This window comes from Vanellus vanellus (genome assembly GCF_965231255.1).
Source record: "Vanellus vanellus genome assembly, chromosome: 25".
NCBI classification, from domain to species: Eukaryota; Metazoa; Chordata; class Aves; order Charadriiformes; family Charadriidae; genus Vanellus; species Vanellus vanellus.
Genome location: NC_138930.1, coordinates 2728671 through 2752886, shown reverse-complemented (window position 1 = coordinate 2752886; position 24216 = coordinate 2728671). Strand labels below are relative to the sequence as shown.

The window sequence follows — 24216 nt, the reverse complement described above, 5'->3', positions numbered from 1 at the left end:
GTTTTTGAAGTGCCTTGCCTGCCTTCACAATCCGTACTCTCTTTGCGAGATGATGTGTATCTTGATGTTTAAAATCCTAACGTGCCTCTTAAACCCGAATATTGTTCTTAAATCTGAATATCATCCTCTGCTGTCGTTTGGCGGTCCCTGGGTGCTCAGCGTCTGTTTGGGGCTCCCCCCTCAGCCTGCCCGAGCCCTGCTACTGGTGCGGTTCTCGGCGCTGTGGGGCCATTTCCCAGCGGGGGGAGGGGGGGTAAAAAAAACAAAAACAAAACAAAAAACAAAGGACGGGACTATTTAAAGTGTGCTCGGTCGCATGTTCTTCCGCTGCTGCGGCGGAGCCCTGCGTGTATCCCTCCCCGCAGCAGCCGGGTCTCGTTTCGTCACTTCCTACCGGAAGTGCCGTGCGGGAAGCGGAAGTCGGTGTGTCTGCGGCCGGGCGACACGGCGGGCCGGGCGGGAGGCGGTGGTGGGGCGATGTCGGCCAGCGCCGTCTACGTGCTGGACCTGAAGGGGAAGGTGAGGCCCGGGCCGCGGCGGACTCCGCGGTGCCGAAGCGGAGGGGCCTCCGTCGCCGCGGGGGTCGGGCACGCTCCGATGTGTGAGGGGGCCCGGGATGGCGGGGCTCCACCGGCCCCGCGGGGGGCTGCAGGAGCCGCTTTCCCCTGCCCGGCCCCTCGCTGCTAGTCCCGATTTCACCTGGCACCGCGGGTCCGAGCTGTGACAGGGCAGCCGTGGCCTGTGTCTTCGCCTCGCAGGTCCAGATGCTGCTGGCTGCAGGTGTGCCAGCAGGGCCCTTGGGCGTCCCGCCTGGGGTAATTAATCTCTGCCGTAATTGGAGGTAGTTTGTCTCAGGGGAGCTGCATGTTTTCCCATCGTAAAAGAATTATTAGGGCGTGTGCAGCAATAGGTGAAGAATAACTCCGGAAAATAGTAATACATGACTTTACAATGAAAGATTAGGATTTGCATTCTAATCAGCAAAGTACTTTGGCGTTGTGGTTTGCATTTATAGTATGCATAGAGGCTAGAGTGAAGCTGGGTGACGTTTTAAAGTTACTTAATGAGGTCTTCCAGCTATCATTCTATGATTCTAATGTCTTGTGTGTTGGTCTTGCATGGTAACATCATCTCATGAAATAGAAAAAAATATAAGGATTTTGTTCCTCCCTTTATAGGTTCTCATCTGTCGGAATTACCGTGGAGATGTGGACATGTCCGAGGTGGAGCATTTTATGCCAATCCTTATGGAAAAGGAAGAAGAGGGGACGCTTTCTCCTATTCTAGCACATGGAGGAGTTCGTTTTATGTGGATTAAGCATAACAACTTATATCGTATCCTTTATACTTCAGAGAGCTTGCATATACTGATATGCCAAGTGCTGCTGTGTTATTTTCGTTGTTTATGACATAAGAAGGCTCTATTAAATAAAGTCGCTTTATGCTTTACATCATATCATGTGCACCAGCAGCACAGGATGCAGAAAAGTGCATATGTTAATTTTACTTCAATAAATTATTTCCTGAGTGTTTATCTTCATATCTTATTAGGCCAGAAGTACTGTTAATTAACTCCTAATTTTTTTTGGCCAACAGTAATTGCCTAAAGGCTTTTAAAAAGGCACTCAGTAAGCATTTCTTTGGAATGGTAACTTTGAATGCATGTTCCTGAACGTCCTTTATCAGTTGTTGCAACTTCTAAGAAAAATGCTTGTGTATCACTGGTGTTTTCATTTTTATATAAAGTAGTTCAGGTGAGTACGACATTTCTAAAGGTAACTTCCATCTTTTCCATTCAATCTAAATCTGATCTGAATAGAAGTGCATAGAGCTTTCGCATTTTTTAAACAACTCTATGGTAATAGCATTTTTACTTTATATTTGATTATTTTATAGAACTATCTCCCTAACCACTAATAATGGAATTGATATTTTGTAGCTGAGTAGGCAAAGGATGTGACACAATGCTGTAAGTAGTTGCACAAGACCTGAGAACACAGAGGAGACTTGTGAACTTGATGCATGAGTAGTGGCATATCACATAGATTCTATGTTTGGTTCGTCTGTACCCAGCATGAAAAATATTTTCTCCAGAGTAAATATTTTTCATAAAAGTTAGAGTTGCTTCTAGGATTCTCTAGCTCTCTTTTCATTGAGGTGGGTTTCCTGAGGTTAATCTTCTGAACAGAATGCTGTTTGTGAATCACGGGGTTTGGTTTGGGGCTTTTTAAAAATTATTATTTTAGATGCAAGAATACATTCCTAATGTGATGTAGTTCCCCAGTTAATGTCCTCCTTCTTCCCCTCCCTCCTGTCATTTTGTTTCAGGTTTTTTCTGAATATTTCAAGGAGTTGGAAGAAGAGAGCATTAGGGATAATTTTGTTATTATTTATGAGTTGTTAGATGAGCTTATGGATTTTGGTTATCCACAAACCACTGATAGTAAAATTTTACAAGAGTAAGTATCATTCTGCATCACTCACAGTACCAAACTCCTTGGAAAGTTTTGAGCATTCTTCCATATGCAAAAAAAATTTTGGCTTGGTCTAGGTATCAAAAAAAAAATGAATGCTCGATGAAGTGTAGCTTTGTAGTGTCAAACTTCTATTTATTGCTGATGTGAATCTAATGTTAAAGGTGCTTCAAAAGTTGCAAAGTATAATTTTCATTTTTTCATGGCTGTAAAGGTACATCACTCAGGAAGGTCACAAACTTGAAACTGGAGCTCCACGTCCGCCTGCCACTGTTACAAATGCTGTTTCGTGGAGATCAGAAGGGATAAAATACAGGAAAAATGAAGTGTTCCTGGATGTTATAGAGTCTGTTAACCTTTTGGTGGGTACCTTTTAACGAGAATTGTAATAGGAAGTGTTGAAAGAGGCTTATTGTCTGAAAATCTGCAAGGGTACACTGAAAAGTGAGACTGACTGTGGGGAGTGTACTGTGATGCTCCAGACGATGTCGGTCGTTAAGCCTGAGTACCCATAAGGACACCCAGTGGACAAATATTGCTTTACTTGGCTGTATTGCTTATTTCTGATATGTTCTTCATGGAAAGGATTGTAAAACGCTGGAACAGGCTGCCCAGGGAAGGGGTTGAGTCACCATCCCTGGAGGTATTCAAAAGACGTGTACATGTGGCACTGAGGGACATGGGTTCATGGTGGACTTGCAGTGCTGGGTTAACGCTTGGACTCTATGATCTTAAAGGTCTTTTCCAACCTAAAGGATTCTATGATTCCTTTCCTCCTCCATCTGTGCCCATCACCTCCCTGCCTAATTCTGCTCTACTGGATTAATTTCCTAGGAGAAAGACATCCAAGAAAACTCAGGATGTGGGGATGGGGTGGGAGTGTTGTTTGATGTTGTGACATATCGCATCAGAGCAATCTTAACTTTCTTTTCTGTTTTGTTTAGGTCAGTGCCAATGGAAACGTGTTACGGAGTGAGATAGTTGGATCCATTAAAATGCGAGTCTTTCTCTCGGGAATGCCAGAGCTGCGCCTTGGTTTAAACGACAAAGTTCTCTTTGATAATACAGGCCGTGAGTATTTCGGTGATATCTCGGTAATTGTGAAAGATGTTATCTGAAGTCTTACGTTTTGGGATGGTTGAGGTTCAGCTGAAAGGATTCGTTCTAAGATGACAGAATTACTGCCTTTATCAGTGTAGAAAACCACATTAGGTCTTGTGTGATAATACCAAGCAAAGGTGGAATACCATGGTAATACATGGTAACTATCGACGTTTCCTCATGTCCTTTTCATTAGGACTTCTCTAGTCCTACAGACCTCTAGAAAGCTAAAGAAGGTATTGGCTAAAAGGGAGGAATGTGAGCAGACAACTGCTTTGCTGTGTAACTGGCTGTGATGAGATTTCGGATGTAAATTGTGTAGCACCTTGAAATGTGTATTTTCTGCTAGGTGGCAAAAGTAAGTCAGTAGAACTGGAAGATGTAAAGTTTCACCAGTGTGTCCGTCTCTCTCGCTTTGAAAACGACAGGACAATTTCCTTCATTCCGCCTGATGGAGAGTTTGAACTCATGTCGTATCGTCTCAATACCCATGTAAGTGTGGATGTATGGGTCTTGACTATAGGACTTTATTGTATAAGAATGTTTTATATTGTAGGCAAAATTGCTAATAGCTTTCTCTTGATTTTTTTTTTTTTTTTTTTCCTTAAAATGTGGGCAGCATAGTAGTTTTCAGTTCAACCGTTAATAGCAAAACTTTGAGCTCACTCTTTTTGGAGGAAGTAAGAATGAGACTTGGCAACAACTCTGTCTTTTCAACTGCTATTGAAACTGGTTTTGAAATATTGTTCCTGTGGTGATTTTATTTTTTTTTAAAGTTTAGAAGTTTAGTATTACTTATTTTAAGAGCGGTAGTTTGAATTAGAGTTCTTTTGGGGGCTTGTCATAAGTCAATCCCTAGCGTGTTAAATTATCAAATATTTTGGAATGCAAGTGTTTGTTATTAGGGATCAGTCTGAGACATACCTTTTTAAGCCTATAATTCTTGTAACGCTTGGTCGTTGGTATATCAATGCTTGCTTATTTGTACTTTTTTTTTTTTTTAATAAAAGCACAAGCTTTTTGTCATTTTGAACACCACGGGCTTTCTGTTTTCTGTGGGGTTCACGTGTTGAGTGTAGCTTGTGGGGAAGCACCATTTTAATGACCATGTCAATGGAAAACCGACAGCTGTTAAGTGTTTTTCCCCCTTAGGTAAAACCACTGATCTGGATTGAGTCTGTGATTGAAAAACATTCCCACAGCCGCATCGAGTACATGATCAAGGTCAGAAGTTCTAAAATAATTATGGCTGATTTTAGTCTTCACTTTCATTTGTTTTCAAAGCTTGACCAGCAGAGTGTGCAGTTTTGTACAAGTATTTAGTATTTCTGTGGGATTTGCATCTTTTTGAAAACTTCATGTGTAAGTTACAATCTCTGTGTTACAGTTCTCTCTCTGTGTGTAGAGAGGGGTGGAGGGGAATCGTGTGTCTCGCAGCTCTCTGATGACCTCACTAGCATTATGAGAATATTTAGAGGCCTGCTTTTCTGATTTTTCTTCATTAGGCAAAAAGTCAATTTAAACGTAGATCAACTGCCAACAATGTGGAGATTCACATTCCAGTTCCAAATGATGCAGACTCGCCAAAGTTTAAAACCACTGTTGGAAGTGTCAAATGGGTTCCAGAGAACAGCGAAATTGTCTGGTCCATTAAATCTTTTCCAGTAAGTGTTATTTTTAGTCTTATCACTTAACTTTAATTATTACACTATTAATATTTTATGCACGTTCAGACTCTGTGTAAAGCAAATTCTAACGGTATCAGACATGTCATACTGGCCTCTTCCTCTTTTTTCCTTGGATGAGCGCTTGGAATTGCTAATAGATGTTTAAGATACTGTTTATATTTTTTTGTTTAACTGGGATAATTTTTCAGAACCAGGCTAGAGAGCAGATTTTTTGAGCGATGTCTGTGGATGGTGTAATCCCTTGGCCTAGATCTAGCAGCAGCTGTTTTAGTTTCTCAGACTGTGCTTCTTGGGTGGTTCCACGAGCGTGAGCTCTTTCAAATGCTAGTGGTTTGGTAGTACAGCTGTCTCTCACCATTTAACCAGTGGCACCAAAAAACTTTTGTTGTTGTCGTTTTCCTCTTGTCTTTGAGTACAAAGCTGGTCTTAATTTGATCTGCATCTTAAAAAAAAAAATAAAATAAAATATTGTTTTTAACATAAACACAAGTGCTCACTTTTAAGCCCCAGAGAAGAGCTGAAACGAATAGTGGTGTTCAGCAATTTGATATTAAGAAAACCACTTGTATCATTGCCAATTTTTTTTAATTTTTGTTTCAAAAAAAAAAAAAATCTGTCCCTTTTTGGTAGGGTGGGAAAGAATACCTGATGAGAGCTCACTTTGGACTTCCAAGTGTTGAAGCTGAAGATAAGGAAGGAAAACCTCCCATTAGTGTAAAGTTTGAGATACCCTATTTCACCACTTCGGGAATCCAGGTTAGTAGTTGAAAACAGAAATACTGGTCAGTTAACGTGCTAAGCTCTTAACACACAAGTGTCTCTCATCTTCTTGATGATTCCTGTTCAATGTTATACATAAAACATACTTTTGACCAAGAAAAAACATTTTTTCTTTTGGACTGAATGCTGCTTGATGGACATGGGAGACTTTATTTCTTAACCTGTCTTTCTTTCCAGGTTCGCTACTTGAAGATAATTGAGAAGAGTGGCTATCAGGCTCTCCCATGGGTTCGGTATATTACCCAGAATGGAGGTAAATGGAAAGCAATAGACTGTAGATGTCTCCAACTTGCACACTTTGTTTCTCCAGCATACACCTACAAATTGAAACACGCAAACCCAGTTTGCTTGTATTCTTGAGTATTAAACTATAGTTTAGACGCATGTTAGATTAAGGTATGCTGCTTTTCCTGGTCTCCTTTTTTGGTGTCTTAATGCAAAACCCAACGGGATAGCTCCATAGTGCTGTTGAAGTGTTTTGTAATAAAGCTGGTATTCAGTGAGATTTTTGAAATATAAATTTAAAAAGAAATTGCTCACACATAATCATAACAGCTTTAAGATGTATAAGACGCTGTCTACAAAAAGATACTAGATCCTTTGCAAGTAAAAGCAGTGGGGGTTTTCTGGTTTTTGGTTTTTGTTGTGTTTGCTAATTAATTTTTTTCCTGGTTTGGAAGCAGGAATGCCTGCACTCGCCTTGAGAGCTTTTGAGCCCATTTTCATGGCCATTCTACACAAAGATCTGTTTTTATTTTATATTGCTTCATCCCAATTTGCTGATCTGCTTTACTACCTTTAGTGAGACAACTTCCTAAAACTGTGTTGTTGGTTTTTTTTCTGCCTTTACAGACTACCAGCTTCGAACACAGTAAAGCCCCTCGCAAGCACCACAGACGACAAAACTTCAGGCTTAGAATTTGTTTGCAGAAGCTTCTGTGGTACTGAGAGCTGTGAATGTTGTTGCCAAGGGTCTTGTTTCTGCAATCACGGATTGGCAGGAGAAAGATTGGAAATTTACTGTTTTCAATAATGTGTTTGAGCATTTGAACCATTAGTATTGATTGTGTGAATATTTATTTCATTCTTAGAACATGCTGATCTTGCTGCTAAATGCTAATTACATTAGGAGTAGCAGTTACCTTGAGGAGCCAGGAATACAGAATGAACCTTGAGAATGTCTTGTCAATGCCTTGTCCGTTACATTCGCAAAGTTTCTAATATTTGTATTTTAGAATCTCTAAAGACATTGGCAGCGTTATGCTACAAATTAGGGAGACGATTGTGCAATTAAATGACTGCTGAACACTTAGTTATATTTAGCCCAAGGTATTTATTTTTTTCTGGGCATATGGGTGCCTTAACTCATTCAAAGCTCTGTTAACTTATAAAAATTTACTGAATAGGAGTTGAAACTATCTGAAGTCGAAAAATACTATTTGCTCTTTTTGCATGGTTTCAAACCAATTAATCTGAGAGAACAACTTGAAGTGAAGTGTTTGGAAACAAAAATATGGGTGTGTTAAAAACTAAGTTAACTGAGAACAAGAGATCTCAGAAGTAAATGTCTCGAACATCTCTGTGGAAGCATGATGATTGCTAGTTCAAGTTAGTCAAAACGCAGATTGAAGAGTTTCAACCCTCTGATACCCCTTGGGCATGGAAACCCTATGCCAATTGACTAGTATTGGCTTTTTTTTTTTTTTATTTCTGTTCATAAAGCAAGTTCAAAACTGTAATATTTATGCATAAGACCTTAGATCAATTATTAAAAAAAAAAAAAAGAGACCAAAATGATTTTGGAGGTGATGAAATTTGGTAGGAAGATTGGAGTTTTCTTATTATTATTTTTCCATATAATAGTAATATACTCCAACCTCTTCCTGAAAACTGATTGTTGTTTATGAAAAGTCTGATAAAAATACCGTTGCCATCTTTTTTTCCAGCTTGCCTTTGTGTTAATTTAGGGCAAATATTTCCCTTTTTTGCTATAGTTTACTAGAATTGTTTAACTTCTGGTTGCCCTATGGGGGATGCTTTCTTTCTCAGTCTTTTCTGTTTGTAAACAACTATTATTATAACTTCCTGGCAGAATGGATAACAGTTCAGAATGTTATACTTAAAGGTATTATTTTTTTTTACATGCCGTTTCATTTTTTTTCTGAGAAGCTAAGATTGGCATGGGTGTACATAGTTATTTTGATTTTTTTTTTTTTTTTTTTCAGAAAAAAATTTTGATGGTTATCAGTATTTTCTTTAAACAATTTTTAGTATGTTTGGGGTTGAATTTAGTACTCCTGACATGCTAAATTTAAACCACCAAAATCTAAATGTATGTCCGCGAACATGACGTAATACACTGTGTGCAAGGTTCTCCACACCGCTGTTGATGGTCCTTGACTCTCCCTCAAGTCTGAAAAGTCCTTGTCCCCACTAAATCCATATAGACTATATAGAGAGATATATCTGTGCGTACAGTATGTACCATTAACAAAAAAATCAACTAAATTCCCCTGAGATGCAGCTGCTGCCTCAGAAGGGACTTATCCCTGAAGGCGTCGAGGCAATAGAACAGACAGCTGTTCGGGCAACGGTAGGTGTGGACGTGTATATTCTGGAGTGAGGTTACTGCGTTTGTCACCCAGCAAGCTTGGTGTTGAAACAAATTAAATCATCTTGTTCAAGATTTTGGTTCCACTACTCATTTTCATTTGAACAATTAAGCTTATGACTGGACTAAACATTTTTATATTAAAACTGTAACTGGTTGACAAATCACTTTCTGATGGCTCTGTCCTTCAAAGTGTTCGCTTTAATTATTTGCCTGCAAAATGTGACTCTTAATAGCTTTCATTTTACTGCTGAAGGTTGTATCTTGCGGACCAGAACAGTGTTTTTCTCATATTTTGTCACAATTTGACTCTGTTTTGATGGTGGGGCATCAGCCGTGCTTGTCCAGGAAGTAATAAAGGGCAGAAAGTCCTCTTGGAATCAGTTGTGCCTCATTGGCTCTTTGTTCAGTTTGATCTACGGCAAGTTGTGGCTTCTAATCTTGGAGCTCCCTCAGTTGCTCTCATTTGAGGTCTGGATAAGTGCAGCCAAACTCGTGAAATGTGAAAGGACTCGTATTCCTGGGTTGTTTACCAACTACTGACAAAATCTTTGCTTTTCTTGTGTTATCTCCAAAATTTGCCCATCCAGCATAAAATCGGTGCTCATTAGCACCCTCTATTTCAGAAAGCAGAAAAAAGCGCCCCACTTCATCCCTTCAGTGTGGCAGTGCGGGGTCGCTGTGTGCTCCCCCAGGCGGGGGCAGAAGGGGGAGATGGGATGTTACTGTAGCATCAGCGCTTGTTCGGGGAGTAACCTTTTTTTTTGGTAAGTTTTGTTCTTAGAGCAACTGCTAAATCTTTCTGTTCTCTGCCTAATGTGGAAAAATGTAAATTTGATGGTCTGCCACTATGTTACAGGTAAGTACCTAATATAAAACACTTTTAAAAGACTGCTTGCATAATTCAAATAAGCGGTGAAGTCTCTCATCTGTGTTTTCAGCTCGGCATGGTTTCCTGGCTGTGTTACCTGGAATTTGGAACATTAAAAGGCTAAACTTCTTGGGTGGCTCTGAAAACACATCCCTGTCCCTGACACTGAGCCCACAGTGTTCAAATGTTCTCCGCAGGCTTGTGTTTGCAGTCAGCTGGGATCAGGCTGGTTTTCCTCAGCAAGTTTAAGTGTCTTTCCCCACTCCATCCTGAGCGGGAACTGTGGGCTCAGGGCAGCAGGGAGCGCTCCCCGCTCTCCCTCCCCACGCGCACAAAACTGTAACCTCATCTACGTATTATTTAATTGCTGGCTGATTAGATTGTTGTTCCTCCAGGTGCGTCAGTGGCACTCCCCCGTTGGAGTAAATAGGTGGTTTTCCTTCCTGCAGCGAGGGGGGTGTGTATCTGATACTTTGGCTTTCTTGGACTGAAAGATTGCAGCAAACTCCTGCTGCTTCTTTTTTTCTCCCGCCCCTCCGTGGCCAGTTCTGCCAGTAGATGGCATTCTGAGCACGCGGCATGCTGCCCATCGATTCTCAGAGTCGCACACTCAAATACTGTGTACAAAATGTGTCTGGATGTGGAAGATACTATTTTAGTTCCTCTGAGTTCATTAAAAAACTCAAAAACTATATATATATATTTTTTTTAGGCTTATGCAGTATGATTTTTGGAGTTCAGTAACTTCTCAATTTAATTTGCCAGTTCTCTTCTCAAGTTCTTCTTTCTGCCTGTTGCTGGGCTGCTGACGGCAGTCCTGCGAAGCGGAGCAGAGGGCATCAGCGCAAAGGGAAGGGATGAGCCGCTGCGCAGTGCCACGGCCGCGGCTGCCCGGAGTCCTGCACTGCGGTGGTGGACACTGCTGGGTCCCAAATGAAGACTCAGCTGGTGGTCTGAAAGCTCCTGTTTGATACAACATATGAGATAATATCTTTTTTTTTTTTCCCCCACTTGGTTACCTCAGAGAGAAAACTGGTTTTGTCTTGATAAAAGAAGCCAGAAGCTGCCTCCCAGTCAAGTAAAACGGGTGCATTAGAACAGCCTCATTCCACTTCTGTCTTCCATCTGGGGAGATTTTCGTTGGTTTTCACTTACGTGTACCTTTGCTGCTTTATTGCCATCCTTTTAAGCCTGTATACTGTTTGGACTGCTTATATTTGCTTCCTGACTCTAATCTGAGCTGATTTCGTCTCTAAAACATTCTTATGCATAAAGAGAGACAATGAGACTTTATCCATTGTGGATTTGGTTTGGGTTAAGAGCTTGCACCTGTTTTATTTCTGACTTTGTATTTTGTGACAAGAAATGGGCTAAACCTTGGCACCTTTGTCTTTATCTTGTGCCAAATGTGGTATGTTGCAATTGGTTCAGTGCTTCCCCCCCCCCCGTGGTTGACACCCACTGCTGTTTGTAATTTCAGCAGCTCTGGCACCACGAGGGTTGATGGCCTTGCGGAAAATAGCGTGAGAGAGCAAAGTTAAGGGACAATACGAATAATCTTAATTGCTGTGGTAATTAATTATACAACGTTTATGTTACAGGAGAAGTTGTACTGAAATCATGAACGATCGTAAACCTTTTTTTCCACTGAATTTTGTGCAATCCGGAGTGTCATACAAGTCCTGCCCTCCCTACGCACAGATAAAACTTGTTTCTCTTGTAGTTACGGCACGTTGTCTTGACTCAGCGTTTATGAAAGCGCAGTTAGTCACATCTCTCGCTCTAGTCAGATGCAGGAGGTTCCCTTTTGTTGTTATTTCACTTTGTTATCAGCGCATCAGTTAAAGACTTCAGGTCATTCTGTATTTTTCTCCCTTCCCGGGGCTGGTGAACTGGGCTGGAGCTTTGATCCCTGTGGCTTTGGCAGCGCAGGGTCTGCGTGCGGACCGTGCCCGGCTCTGGCCCTGCGCTCTTTACGACGTGCCCATTGCTCTGGGCAGCAGCGCGTCCCGCTCTGTGCCTTGTGCACCAGCTCCTAAACAGAAAAATGTAGTGTGTTTTTAAAGGTAGGAGTTGTAGCTAAACTCGTTTCTGTGTTTGTTCTGAAAATGAAGGATTCTTGTTTTATTAGGACGCGTTCTGGGCTAAGTTCCCAGGAGCTTGGTGCAAACAGCCCTCTGACATTGAGATGGTCAATAGCCCTGCAAAATCAATGGCATTGCACGGGAAGACTAAAGCCACTTTTGCCACTTCAGCTGTTCTACTGCTCTGTGGTTCTTGGCAGACTGGTTGAACCAGAGGGTTTGGATAATTTGGGGTGTTTAATATCAGAAACTATGCCCAGCTTAACCTTATGACCTCTCTCTTCTTCCCCTTCTTCTCCCTCGAAGCTGCCAGCATTTCTTTATGCTCATTCTGGTCTTGTCGACTGCCCCGGCTGTTGTGGCATTGCACTGATGCAACTTTGTTGTGCTGTAGGTGGAATTGGCTCTGGGTTATCCTCAAAAAAAAATTACGGACTAGAAAGTGGAGCCTCCAAGTTCATTTGCAGGCTGACGGTCAAATAAATAAGCAGAAACAGGCCTTAATCAAATGATCAGCAACGTGAAGAACAAGACGCTCCCAGTCAGCGTGCTGGGCTACGGCCCGTTCTGGAGAAAGTTTTGTAGGCTTAGTTCAAATCTTGGCTGTGGATTTGTACCTTGGATCAAAGTTTTGTTGCAGGCCCTTCTCCAATATAAAGCAAAGAAACGTAAAACAACAAATATCTAGTGGAATCCAAACACAATCTGCTCTATGTTATGCTACAAAAATGAATGAACTCTGCCTCCCACCCTCTCCCACTGTGACTTGCTGTGAATAAGCACTGCTCAAAGGAAACCAGCGCAAGAAGTTCTGCCTCTTTCCAGCAGGAATAACAATAGAGCAAGGAAAAACGCTGACTAGTTTTATCTCTGTTCTTCCAGTTGGGCAGGTGTAGGTGAAGAGCAGCATTGAAAGGACTCACCCTTAGCACACAACTGAAGCCCGAATATTCAATTTTAAGGCTTTAAGAATCTTTTTTCATTAAGAATCCTTTTCTGTCCTTCATACCTGATCCGAGACATTCTTAGACTGTCTGAGGCAGCGTGGTTGTTCCACCACAGATTTTGAAGGATAGAAGAATATCTAGGCAAATCAGGCAGACTAGGCTAAATCCATAAATTTCTATTTATGAATCTTCAAGCCACTGGGTTACAAGTCATTGATGTACTGAAGGCTCCGCAGAGCGATTCCTTGCCGGCAGACTCTGAATTGCACTGTTGGGAAACCGGGTGTCGAGCCTACACTCCACTCAGAGGGTTTTCCACTTCAACTCGTAGTTAAAGAGCTCGCAGAAGCTGCTCGTTCCTACCCGTGTTCTGATGAGTGTAAGTGTGCTCCTGCCCCAGCCGGGAACGAGGGATCCGAGCATTCCGCGCAGTCCAGGAGTGAGCAGCAGTACGGGGTTTCTTGTCCTATCAAAGTTTAGGAGGTTTTACCATGAGGGCTTTGTGAGTGGGCTGGCAAATAGCAGTTGGGTGTCAGGTAGAGACACCTCAACTGTGTATTAGAAATAGACAGTTTAGAGGTAATATAATACCCAAATCCGGATGCAGTTTTATATTTTCAAGAAGTTCTTCCTTAAAGCTCCTGGAGCACTGTGTGCCGCTGACTATTGCAGTCTAGCCAAGGAGGTGTGACAAAGCTACGCAGAGAGGAAGAGTTTGAAGAGATTTCAGTGTAGAAGTTGGAGAAAAGGTTTGGGGGATGCGAAGGAGGTCTGCTTAGAAATGCCAATTTTATAAACAAATGAAATCTGCTTTTTAATCTTCAAAGACAAAAAAACAATCTATAAGTTGAAAAGGAATATGTTTGAAACTGACAAAAGAGACTATTGCAGTGTAAAATTCCACGTTTTCACTGTATTTGTTTAGAAAAGGACTTATCAGCCAAGCACTGCCCCATGCCAGAGGTAGGAACCCTTTGCTATTACTGCTGAGCTCCCATCTACGTTCCAGCCACCTCTAATTACTCCCTGGCCAATAGCAAGCGCATGGCTGCAGAACCAGTGTTTATTTTCTTGCTCCCTTATTTATTAAAACAAAAGCACAAGACAGAGCGCTTCTACGTGTTGTGAACTCTACGATTGTTAAAGTTTCCAAGGGGTCACAAGGGTCCCAGATAACATTAGCAGCTAAGTGCTATGTTGTCCTTTTGCGTTATCAACAGGAAACATCTTTACCAGCACAGGAACTACAGCTTTGTAATGGGCCTGGTGCAAGAACATGACAGTATTTTCTCATCCTATCAGGACTCGGATATTTTGGGAGCTGGTATATAAAGCTCGCAGCACACAGTGTCTTTTGGACATTAGGAACAGGTTCATGTCAGAAATCAGTGTGCTTTGCTATTTTAGTAGTTGCTATAGTTGCAGCATGAATGATTTTTCTTGCCCTGCATGGTTCAGGGTGGTATTTCGTTACAGTTCATATGTATATTTTTATTATTTGAGTGCAGATGGACATATTTAAAGTAATTAGCATGGTGATATAAGCCTTGTAAAGAAGCCTTTAGCAAATAAACAACGAATCCATAAATCATATCAATGCAGGCCTTGTTTAGCTTTCATTAAATACTCGCAGACTTCTATGGTGCAGGATTGAGCTCTGTCCAAGCAAATTTCAGATTCACTACATGATAAAATGTTATATTTGGGCTCTGAAATAAGAAGCGTTCCGTGCGCTGAATGATCTATGTGTTGAAAGGAACAGCCCTCCTGCCTCATGCAGTTAATGGCAAAAAAGTCCAGTAACATCTATAACTAGTATTAGATCAGAGCAAATAGCATTTAAATGGAGCTGTAAAGAGCTGAGCTGGAAGGGGGCCAATATTGCAATTAATATTCCGTACAGAATTACACCACTCACTGATTATAGCAAACCTCATTCGGACCATTTGATAAAGCTGGAGTGTTTTTTTCCATAGCTGCCGTCACTGTTTTGATCCAAAGTAACCAACTACCGAGAAGGAAAAACGACGATGACAACAACAAGCCCCAGCGTGATGATAGCCCAAAATTTGTCCTAAAAAGTGCATAATAAGACATTCTAGTAACTGGGTGTTTGTTTTAATCCTTCAGAATAAACAGCGCTACACAACCTTTACTGCACTAACCCCTGGCTGCTTTGATAGAACTCACAAAGTCAGATTTTTCTAACTTCTACTCTTGCTACAGTTTTTCTTAAACATCCCTTGACTTTGGAAATCAATGTTATTTCTATATAGAAAAATTTTTGGTAGAGATGGGCAAAGGGATCATTTTGTTGTCATTGTTAAAGTCATTGCTAAAAATGACTTCTACCATGAGGAAAGTCAGGATTTGGTTGGTCACACAGGCGTCATTTGGCACCCAGCAGCATCCCTCCCTGATCCCGGTCCAAGCAGTGCTGCCCCAAAATGTCCTGACGCCTCCGGGCAAAGCCAGCACTGTGCTGCGATTGCTGTGCAAAATTCTGTCCCCACACATATCGCTGTGTATTGTGTCAAATACCAAAAATATCAGGGGCTGATGACAACAGGAGTTATTTCCGAGGGGCTGACACGATGCATAGATGGCACATTGTGAGAGCTTTTTTTCTCCCTCTTGCTCACTCTTGCAACATGCTGGTGGAGGTGGCGGGAAAGGAGGGAACATTTTGGTCTTCCTGACTTAAGCGTTTGAGTAACTCTGCTCTCCGAGGCAGCAGTGTTGCAGCAGCCTTCTTTTTTCCAAGCAGTAATTTGTGACAAGACAGCCAGAGGGGTTTAGATTAATGAAGTGAAATTTTTTTGTAGCAAACACAAGATTATTTTTTTTATTGGGGTAGGAACATGAATTCAGCAGAGAAAAGAAACAGCAGCTGCAATGGCTGGAAGTTGAAGCTCAGCAAAGTCAAGTTAGAAAAGAAGTGTTTGCTTCCAGCAGAGTGTGTGTGTGTTTGTGTGCATGTATTTGCTGCTGGAAGAACTGATGCAGGGGAGAGTTCAGAGGTCCTGGCGTGAAGATGGAGGTATCTCTTCCAAATGATGCACCTTCTCCAAAAGCTGGAGTCCCAGAGCTGCTGCTCATGTCCATGGGCATGGAGTGGACTCTATGCAGTGCATATTAAAGGCGATGCCATAAAGGACCATAGTGGTCCCTCGCCTCCAAAAATTCAGAGTAATCCTTCCTAGAGGTTTTTTCCCCTGCTGAGCTCATCAAAGCTCCTGCCCTCGCAACAAGCCGCACACCTCCACACTCAGTGTAAATTTCCTGCAGGTGCCATGGGACGTCCCCGGCTGAGAGTGGGGCGCCACGTGCTGAGTCAATGCGCCGCGCGGTGGGAGGCTGGTGCCTGGGTGCCTCCGTGGGCAGCCCGCAGCAGGATTACGTCTGCTCTCGGAGAACTTCTCACCCACGTTTCCTGCACAAATCCCGGGTGAGAGTGGCGGTCGTGCGAGGGCACGGGGGAAGCCAGCGGCGTGGGAAGGCATGACGGTGCACCGTATGTCCCACGCCTGGTTGGGCAGCTGGTACCAAACCCGTTCTGTTCCACATACACAGCCCACTGCTGTAGATATCGCCTCTTTTTTGGACTGAGTACCAGGTATTTTCCCCTTTCCCCCTCCAGCACATTGGTTACCCTGTCCTTTGCCATATGGGTTAGAAGCTGTTGGCTTCATGCTTGCATGGGGGATGCTGGCCTCACGTCTCCTGGCTTCTGACCATCTCCTCTCCCCATACCCATAGAGTGAGAGAGAATATAAATGTTACAGCTGCTTTTCTCTGCAGCCGTAGTACATTTCTGAAGGGAGGCTCTCAGCATGCCTTTTTAGGGTCCAACATTTAATCATGCCCCATGCTGGATCCCATCAGCCACAGCCTTCAGTTCAGAGCCATTAAAAAGAGGCAGCCACAGCCTTCAGTTCAGAGCCATTCCTCTGCGTAAGAGGAGAGATTTCAAGACTAAATCACAAATGTGGGGCCATCTCAGGGCACAAGAGGGATTAGCAGGTGCCGGTCACAACAAATTTCCCCCAAGACCTTTTTCCTGGCGGTGAGAGCGCTGCTCTCCATGGCTGCCCAGGTGCTGCAGAAGAGGCCGTTTGCACAGCAGGGCACTGCACCATTCCCATGTCCTGTAAAGCAGAGCTTAAAGGACTTGGAATAAATTTGCTGGAGCTCAGGGAATGGGGCACGACCAAGCTGTGCCGAGCAAAGGTTTGTGTTTTGCTGGAACCTGGACAAAGTGGTTTCTGTTAACTGGAGTTACCAGTGCAGAGTCAGTGCTTTCTACGAAGGAAACACGAGTACGGCTGCACTTCGCTCACAAGAAGGGTGAGGCATCCTATTTAGATTTAGTAAACCAAACCTTCTGCAGGGCTTTCAGAGGCTGCAAAACACAAAGCTTGTAGCACCCTCAGGGTGGCGAGGTGTCTGGGGCTGCAATTCTTCGCCTCTTTTTTTTTTGTGTGGCTCCGTCACTGCTTTTATCTTGGTCTACAACAGGGGAATGACAGTTGTAGCTAATTCCCACGGGCCTGCATAGCATCAATGAAATAAATTGGAAAAGCTCCTTAGAGAAAGGCAGGGGACTATAGTTATCGGTGTGGCTGAAAGTGAAAAGGCTGAAGAAGCCTTTGGCCCACATGGGGAGGAGATCATCTTCTTGTTTTTCTGGTACTCTTGAAAAGAAACAAACAGCTGCTTTTCATTTTCTGTGTTAACCAGCACCGTGGCTTCAGCAGGAGTCAGGGATGGGGCTGCTGTCGCAGCCGTCACAATGCTGCATGAGGCCGAGCTGAGAGCATGTCTGGGGCTATCGGTGGCACCACTCAGCAAGAGCAGGGAGCCAAAAGCACCCAGGAGCAAGGAGGGGGGCTGGGATGCAGCGGTGGGAAAATGTCCTCAATATTAATTTTTATTTAAAAATAAAGTACAAAACCACCCCACATATCCAACTTGTTTTAAAGCCGGATTGCCTTTTCAGACATCGTTAGAATGAAAGCAACTGGGCACCTATTAATTCCCAGTCCTATACTGGGGCATTTAACCTCTATTTGCACTAACAATGAGTCAACGAGTCAACGTTGAGCACGGTGCATAGGATAAATGAATCTTTTCTATTATTTTTTAGAAAAATACACTCTTAGAGTCTTCTGTAAAAATACCTTTGGGCAAAACAGATTATTTTGACTTTGGACAACATCATTCACGAAATGCTATGCCACAAGTTTGGTCTGAAGGAAACCACACACGATTTGACTCTTTTTATCTCGTATCAGCGGCGGAGAGCTCGGTGCGGTTACAGTTCTCCTCATTTCTGAGAAGAGAGGATCATATTTAATCATTGTGTCAGTTGGCACAAACACCGTGTTTGTAGTGAAATGCTAAAAAACAGCACATTTATCTTTGCCTTGATCAAGATTCGTATGATAGAAGCTCTTAACGTTAAAACTCATCAGTAATGAAACATTTGAAGGGCTCAGCTACCCAGCTTGTTTACTGTAACTTATTTTAAAGAATGGTCTGACCTCTCCTGCCTAATATAACAAATATAATATCAGTAATCTCCACCCAAGGGCATTGGTTCCTTGGCAGACTTCGCTTTGGCTCTCAGATATTATTCCTGGACGTTTGGGTTTTTTTTTTTTGGGGGGGGAGGTGACAACGACTAACTTGCTTCACTGAGCAGCACATTTCAAAATCCAAAGTGCCTATAGGGGTTGCCTCATAGCACGTCCTTACCAGCTGCACAAGTGGAGAAGCCAAGAGTAATTTGGAGGGAGAGAGTGATTCTGAAGCCCGGGGAGAGCGCTGTGATTCCCCATCTGACCCACAGCAGAAGGGCCAGAGAATTTCACCCGCCGGTTCCTGCAGCGAGCCCGTCACGTCTGCTCGGAGCACTGCAAATCTCACAGATACACTATTGCATACAGCAGTCTTACATCACCCACTACTTAAACAGCCCTGATTTGTATTATTTTATTGGCACTGACTTGTGCTGTGGTATCGAGAAGTCCCAAGCAGAGGAAAGCCTCCCCTGCACCACAAAGTGAACAAGCGCCAAAGAGAAAAGGCAGTCCTTGCCCTAAAGAGCTCACTTATGACTCACTTTTAAATCTAGCTAGGTTTTAGTCTCTTTGGTAGGGCCAACGTCTGTACAATACCCACCTTGTCAGTGATAGCACAGGCTGAGAGCTCAAGGAGACGTGCAATGAGTTTTGTGTGTGCTCAGACTGCAGTTTCAAAGAAAGCAGTCAGTTTGAAGAACTGCTTTTCTGCAGGAAAGGCTATTTGAGCTCTCAGCTCTCAGAAAACCAACAGGAGAAGGCATCAACACCAGGGTCTCACTGCCTGGCACCCAGGCCCTGCAGGGCAGGGGCTGTCATATCCTTCTCCAGCAGCGTCTCGCCCAGTCACAGCAGCACTGTCCAAATCCAAAGGAAAAACGGAGCATTGCTAACAGTCACTCTGATTTACGCTGTGTCAGCTCAGCCCCGGCGTCAGGTGCTGTACAGCAGCTCACGGTTCACGGGACCATTGCTTTCATAGAGGTTTGAGTTTCGGTGGTTTCTAACGACTTGTTCAGTTGATACGAAATTGTGGAGGAGTTGAAAACTCAGCTGTGCTTTTGGCAAAACCCAAGCCAAACAGCCAATACACAAGGCAGCGCTTAGCCTGCACCGTGTCCCTGAAACGACTCGTTACGACCTCAAAGCTGCCTGTTTTCCTCCTGCCACCAAGATCCCATTGCTGCCCCAGTGCCAGTGGCTCCTTGAAGGTGTATGACCGCACTTTGCAGGATTGTACCATTGCAGAAGCATCTGGGATGAAAAATTGAGCTGTTGCTCTGCTGCCACAAGCCCACGCACTTGGGAAGCGCTGCCACACGGCCAAAGGCACAGGCAGGGGCAAGATGGAAAAGGCACCGTGTCGGCATCACATCTCATGGCAGCCCTCCCCACACCACAGCTGAGCTGACAGCAGCACAGGAGGGTCTGGCTTAGTAGCAAAAAACCCCAATCAGACAAAAACACCCAGATGAACTCAGGACAGGACAGCTTGTGAGACTTACAGCAGTGGGGTAACCCCGCCAGCAGTTGCCTCGTGCTTTGTTCTCCCACTTTGGAAGGCTGGAGCCTTGGATGGTCTTTCTCGGGAGGTTGAATTGGAGCGTGCTGGTTTTGTGCCATTTGTTGCTGAGCTAGTGGTGGTTTCTGTTGTGCTTATACATACATGATATGTATTACACATAGAGCAAGGGGGTTTGTGGTTTTTTCCCCCCCAAATATATTCAAACATCTAATTCCAAAAACATGCACTATGGCTAAATACTTTCTTTTTGCACAGACATCTCTGTCTTTAGAGTCAAGAGCCCTTCTCCTGTTGTAGCCTTCCTCTAATGCCATCTCAGATAAAATCCTTGTGTGTGCATTCATGTAAATATAGGTTATATATATGTTTCATATATATAGGTTTTATATATGTTATATAAGTATAATTTAATCAGAACGCAATGACTTAACTATGCTTGCTCTGAAAATGAAGTAGCGATAAAAGATGAGTTATGATGTTGTAAATCTCCGTCAGTCAGGAAACTGGACCTTTGCTAACATTAACAATTGCACACCTCATACTTACTGTCCACGACAGTCTTTTATAGAAAAGCAGAAATCACTGAGTGAAAAAAACCCAAACCCAACCTGAGGCCAGCCCAAGCAGCTTTTTCACTCGCTGCTCGCAAGGAGGGAAACAACTTTCATTTACTTGGCGGCTGCAAGGGAGCAGGTGTGCAGCGAGCAGCCTACCAAGCTGGAGCTGTTTCATGGCTTGACTGTCAGGGAAATGGGACCGGAGATGTGCACATATCTCAATTTCACTGGCTGGATGGCATTTTATTGTAACCTGGAAGCTTTTCTCTCTCTGGAGGCTTTCCTCTCTCCTGTCTCGGTGCGTCTCAGAAGAAAGGAATTGAATGTCCCATTAGAATAAATGGAGAGGTAATGCTCATATGGTTGATTTAAAACATTGATACTGTGTTGATTGAACCCAGATACAAATCCTAAAGACAAAGCCATACAACCTGAAACATTAAAAATGCTCTATTTCATCTGTCATCCTGTACTGAAGTATTCTGAGTGTCTCAGGAAGGCTTAAGCTTCTTTGGACGTGGGCATTTGGGCTGGATTGCCAAAGGAACTGTCTATAAAGATCCAGGATAAATCTACCCCACGAAAAGTCAGTGCTGTGCCATAGCCCTCAGGCTGGGAACCCAGGAAAAGGGCAGCTCGAGCAAACATTGGTCAAAAGAAAAAAAGAAAATTAAAACAAAACTTGGGGGAACTTGGCCAAACACATCTCTTGAAGTTTTTCTGCAGGTGGCTTCAGTTTCAAAGCCACTTGTGTCCTTTACTACAGAGCATGTGGCTGTCCACAGCCCCTTGAGGTTTACCAATCCACTGTTAAGCTGCTGGAGCTAATAGCAGAGCTTTATATAGGCGAGCTGTGGAGAGCACTGACAGTTCGGAGGCCTGCAAAACAGCCTGGGTGGATTCAATTACAGCTTCAAGATGAGCAAGTAAAGCAACAACAAAGGGCTGTAGCTTCAGCCTTTGAAATGCCAGCTTACAGCATGAAGGCAGTGAAAAATAATACTTAGTTAACGTCTTGTTTAGGAAAAAAAAGCAGAACACTTCCTTTAATGACACATTAGCTGACAGTGGTGCTTTTATGACTCTTTCGTAGTCACGGATGAATCACTGGATGGAAGCGCAGGGACAGACTGTTCCTATCTAAAGGCTGCCATCCTGGTGGTTCACTGTCACCCGAAACAAGGTGCTTCTCTTGCTCTTGCTGTTTCTCATGTCATTGTCATCAGCAATTCAGCTGGTCCAAGCTCTTGCAGGGCTGATCAGCCCAAGATCACCTCTGATGGCCCCAGAGGTTTGTGTATCACCAGCAGAGCTATAGGTGAAGGCAGCTCCATCCCCAGAGCAAGCTCTGGGCTCTCGACACCCTCACTGTCAGGGTTACGGCCATGTCACTGCCACTGCAGCTCGTGCTTCCCATCATGGCGAGCCAAGGTGTCTCTGGAGCTTATCAGGCTTTTCTTCTATTGTATTCCCTCCTAATGCAGTTCATATGTTTAGACATTTCCCTTTGCAGGCATCCGTTCTTTCCAAATTCCTTACATTTTAGATTATATATCCTTGGTTTTGATCTTTTGCATTAAAAAAAAGCTTTCATTTGAAGCTTAATAGTGAGGACTCGGTGCATCTGCCAGAGTTCCTGGCACAGCTAGCGTCCTGCAGGAGCAATTACTTTCCAGTGAGTCTCTAAAATTGCTTATTTACTTTCACTTGTATGCCAAAAATACTTTAAAATCAGGACAGTTTTTTCCAGTTACACAATCACCAGAAATATCTTGAATCCATACACTTCCACTGTGGTTCAATAGTCAATCTGAAAATAGTCAGAACAGTTTATAAAGTATGTAAAAAGTGTTCTCTCCCAGAGTTAAGGCTTCAGAAGCACAGCTCCATGCGTCCAAGTCAACGAACACTACAAAGCAAAACCAATTCCCCCTCTTTTATAACAACACGGGGAAAAGAGACGGCAAACGTGAGGGCAGCCAGCCTCTGCTGCTCTTCAGCAGCTTCCTGAGTGGAATTATCGCAGCCAACCACTTCTAGAAAGTCCTTTCATGTCTATTCACGTAGGGTTTATTTACTGCTCTTGGCAAAACAAAACGACAGTTGATTTCTGACAAGCTGTGAGATTTAGGCTATTTTTCCATTAGAGATTTTCAATTAATTGTAGTTAATTTAGAACATTAGCGTGGGACAGTAGCTGCTCCTACCCCTTCAGATTTATCAAAAGCACTAATAAAACCTAGTTTTCAGCCATCCTAGTTTAAGTAGCAGATCCTCTCCCCTCCCTGTCTTGAGGGCACAGGTAACAAAATGTACAATGATCTTCTAAAGATCTCAACGGCGCTTTGCAAATTGAGGGCTCCATTTGTTTTCCTTACTCATGCATATTTTAAATTCCCTTTTAAGTTTCAACGGTTTGCATGGGTGTAATTCAGAACAGACTGGGGCCTTACATATTTTGCATACCAACAAGTTATGTGAGTCCAATTTCTGAAAAAAAGATTATATGAGCATTATGAAGCAGTTGAGGAGTAACTGGCTGGAAAAAAAAAAAAAATCACAACAAACCCAGAAGGATTTACTTTGTAATTTTAAGGGCATGTTCACAAATGAAAGCAGGCATTGTGTCCACCAACAATGACCGGAACAGAATCAGCCTTTCTCCAAACCTACTGAAGAACCATGGTCTTAATTTCTAGGTTTAAGTTACTAGCACTCATTTTTTATATATATAAATATATATATATATGGCATCTAGACTTTAAATGATATTGCAAAAGTAGAAATAGCATGATAAACCTTCAAAGCTGAAATAAAAAAGAACCTGTGTTTTAACTTAGTGTTGAGTATTTATACAGCCGGCACCATTTAGTCCGGCATGTTTGAATGAGTGCAAGTCTGTGGTTGCAGTTGTGTATAAAAATATTGTAGCCTGCTCCTGCTTTAGGAACTAAACTTCAGTTCCCAATAGCTCCCTCTGTAATTCTCTTTCCAAATAAAAGGAAGAACTATTCCTGGCTCGTAACGGTGTATTTCTGTGGCTTCTTGAACTATAATGAAGGCAGTCTGGAATGTTAAAAATTACATACTCAATGCCAGTTCTTAAGCCACGGTAATTTAGGCTTTAAATGTTTTGAAGTTTACATTTTGAGTCTGTTATTGTACAACTTTTTAATTAAAATGTTGCTGTAGTCCAGATCACTAATGCTTCTTGCTCAAAGATCCATTAACATCTATCTTAAAACCACTACTTAGGGAGTTTGATAATTTTGGTATTGAGGGCTAAGGCCATCTGCTTGGAAAATTATTTGGTTTTTATTTGGCTCCTTCTAATTGTAGAAATTCAAAGACATCTTTGATATCCACTGGATTCCAGCAACGGAAACATCAGTTCTCTTTCTGTAAATGCTTCAATGCTTGTCTCTACTGTAGACTAAATCTTGGTGCAGTTCAAGTAATAATCTGCCAAGCTTGTCACGGATAAATCAGGTCTGGATTTTCCCTGTGCACTGTAGACACAATGTGCACCATTGATGCCCACTATCATCTCTATGTTTTCCCATTGAAATGCTACTAAATAAATCAAAAAAATGTGACAAGCTCACTTGGGGCTTCTATATGTCATCATAACCCAATAATAGCTATTCTTAGGATTAATAGCACCATGGACTCTTCTTGTTATGATCTGTAGCAGAGACTCAGTAGACATTTATGTCCTGAAATATGCCTTCATATTTACGTCCTACGTACAAAAAAGTGAGACTTTAACCTGACTTTTGCTCTCATCTTAAGATAAAAATCCTCTTGTACCAGGTGTAAACAGTGGGAATTTAGTCCAGTATCAGTGAGGGAAACAAAACCTGAAAGTTAACATCACAAGGCTGGGATTTTGGTGGGGTTCTGGGTTTGGGGTTTTTTTGGGGGGTGGGGAGGTCCCTACTAAAGCAAATGTCAAAGCCCAGTTTTTGAAGGAGATTCCCTCAAGGATTCTCAGCA

The 24216-nt window shown here is 42.8% G+C and overlaps 1 protein-coding gene across 1 annotated transcript; it reads left to right on the top strand.

Moving 5' to 3' along the window:
• Window positions 1-477: 477 nt before the first annotated feature.
• Window positions 478-9020, top strand: AP1M1 (adaptor related protein complex 1 subunit mu 1; the record flags this gene model as incomplete). Its single annotated transcript, XM_082495451.1, has 12 exons — window positions 478-519; window positions 1179-1335; window positions 1687-1754; window positions 2329-2459; window positions 2689-2836; window positions 3419-3545; window positions 3925-4067; window positions 4728-4799; window positions 5081-5239; window positions 5894-6019; window positions 6221-6296; window positions 6896-9020. The coding sequence occupies 12 exons, from the start codon at window positions 478-480 to the stop codon at window positions 6916-6918; spliced, it is 1272 nt and encodes a 423-aa protein (XP_082351577.1). The 3' UTR covers window positions 6919-9020.
• Window positions 9021-24216: the final 15196 nt, after the last annotated feature.